Source organism: Gavialis gangeticus, unplaced genomic scaffold, assembly GCF_001723915.1.
Source record: "Gavialis gangeticus isolate Ggan-Ray unplaced genomic scaffold, GavGan_comp1, whole genome shotgun sequence".
In the NCBI taxonomy this organism is placed as follows: domain Eukaryota; kingdom Metazoa; phylum Chordata; order Crocodylia; family Gavialidae; genus Gavialis; species Gavialis gangeticus.
This window is the reverse complement of record NW_017729032.1, coordinates 19882215-19884851: the sequence shown is the minus strand read 5'-3', so window position 1 is coordinate 19884851 and position 2637 is coordinate 19882215. Positions and strand designations below refer to the sequence as shown.

At 36.1% G+C, this 2637-nt stretch overlaps 1 protein-coding gene across 1 annotated transcript in view; it reads left to right on the top strand.

Moving 5' to 3' along the window:
• The window catches only part of SLC36A4 (solute carrier family 36 member 4), a 326381-nt gene that overhangs the window by 72137 nt on the left and 251607 nt on the right, over positions 1–2637 (top strand). The window contains exon 7 of the mRNA XM_019525419.1: positions 860–958. Within this exon, the coding sequence (XP_019380964.1) occupies positions 860–958 (99 nt within the window). The remainder of the gene's footprint in view (positions 1–859; positions 959–2637) is intronic.

Sequence of the window (2637 nt, the reverse complement as noted above, 5' to 3'; positions counted from 1 at the left end):
TTTGGAGGCTGAACAGGTTCAGGTCCTGTAGCCTCTCCTCGTAGGGCCTGTCCTGCTACCCTCCACCCATCCATCCCACCTCACCCCCCCCATACACAAACCCCCACACAATATTCAAGAATAAGACTTTATTTTGAGCTATTATGCAATCGGCTGTATATACACTACTCAAAAAACCATAAATCAGAACAAAAAATATATTTTTGAAATAGAATTAAAATCTGTTATAGCAGATATTTGATTTTTAGTATGATTTATTTTTGTTTCTATTTGTAAAATGATACCTTCTGAAAGATTTTATGTGTGGCCCTTGATAGCTCATCCAAACTCATTAAGTGGCCCACCAGCCAAAATAACTGCCTACCCTTCGACTAGATATCTTGAGGTCCCTTCCAGCTCTGTTATTCTATGTCCTAATAATGTCTCTTTATAATACAGCAGTGAAAATGTGTTGTGTATACTGATTTGTTGGCAAGAAAGACAGTTGCTGAGAGGAAAAGTTGAGAAAAACCTCTTAAATACTATTCAAAGTTTTACCTTTCATTTTAAAAAGTTGTTAGTTCTTACGGTTGTGAAAGGTACTTCAGAAACATAAAACTAGAGCAAGAATGTCTGCCTGAGGGTATATCTACCCCATAACATACATGTTGCATTGGCAGTAAAGAGCTTCAGGTGGGGAGCTGGATGGAGGACTAGGTGAAGGTAAATGAACTTGGAGGTATAGTGTAGAATGAGGTGATTTATAAATTAAAGGAATAATAGCACATACGAATTTTGCAGACAGGGTGTGATTAGTTTTACTTTTCTGTGAGAAGCTTTCAAAACATTTGGAATTGCCGAAGCTTTGTTTTTCTTACAGGATATATCAGATCCTCGAAAACTTCCTCCTGTGGTTGGTTGGAAGAAATATCCTCTCTTTTTTGGCACTGCCATATTTGCTTTTGAAGGAATTGGTGTGGTAAGTCCTTTAGTTTTATACACATGTAAATACTGTAGACAATTTTTGTTGGTGTTGTTAAAGCTTCAGCCTTCCCGAACTGACTCATTTCATCCTGACAAATAAGGCAAAGGGGAATTTAAGAGAGTGTGGCCCATCCAGGGACCATTTCAACCACCACTTCATTTTGAATTGCCACTGTTTTTATCTCCCAGCTGCTGCATTGTCTCATGGAACTGCTGGGAAAACTGCATTGCAAAGAACTGCAAAGTCATGAGAGAGACTTTTCGACTACATTGGGTCCCCAAATCTCCCAGTGTATATTGGTGTGTCAAAACGGGATGTGGCTGACTACTGTACATGTTCATTAATATAAGTGGTGAATTTTTAAGGGCAATTTTAGTTACTTAGGCTCCATCTTAAGTGCATGCTTAACTTTAAGCATTTGAGAAGTTGTGCTTGAATACCAAAATGGACTCTGAAGCTACTCACAAGCTTCAATTTAAGCATATGCTTAAGTGCTGTGCCGGATTGGGTCCTTAATTACTGATCAGTCATCTCTATAGGGAAGCATTTGCCTAAGTGTTCAAGAGCCTATAAATATTGTTTATTTGTTTAAGTGCTTATTTTTAAATTATGAGTAAAAAGGCATCAAATAATATTACTTTGAGGTAGTAACAATACTGTAATTGATCTTTTTCTGTTTAGTAAGTCTGTGTCATTTTGCTACTTAGATCACATTTCTTTATTTACTTGTTTAATAGCTAGAATACAACATACACGTTTTACTTCGTTCATTGATACTATTAATTGGGCCACAAAATGTGCATATTCATTATGTTTTTGTATATTGTATGACCCTGTGTACAGTGTATGACAGTATCCAAAACTAGTAAAATTGCAAATTAAAATTGGTGGATGATTTTGCAAAAGTTCAATTTAATCTATCTGATCCTTACCTGTAAAACAGAGCTTTTAAAGCTGTTCTTTCATATGTTAATGAATGTCACACAGATATTAAGAGACTGGTGATAAGCTACTCTAATGGGCAGAAATATCCAAATGGTTTATGCTTGCACAACAGAACTCAGAATAAAAAACAAATTTTTTATTTTATGGTCTGAGCAGCAAAACAAGAAAAGGAGCATTTTTACTTGAATTTAAAATAAAAAATACAGGTTGCAGACCAAGCATAGAAAATTTTAATCTGAATGATTGAAGACTGGCAGAATTTTTGTCAGCTGGAAACTGGAGGCTTAGAATGGAAAGTGGTACAGCCAGCGTTAACTACAGGTGTCATTACTGCTCTTCCTGTATTACATATACATATTTAAATTAGTCTGGCAGTATAAAAAATTATTAGTGTGGGTCCTTAGTTTACTAGTACCCACTACTTTTACAAGGACCCACACTTAGCCACTCAATTAGTATGGGTCATTAATTTACCCTCCCTCTAACAGCAGGCTATCAGCGTATCATATATTTTCATAAAAAGTCTTATATGAGACTTAATTCTGGCAGCTCTTGCTGGGCAATACTTATTTCAACTGAACTCTCTGAAGAGTACATTATAAACTGAGGCTTTGAAGCCTTTATTTCATCTTCAAGGGACTCATTGTTGAATTTCTGATACTACTTATGCGATAAACTAGCTTCCGAGAGAGAGATTATGCCATCCTTAAAAAAAAACCAAACCCCCC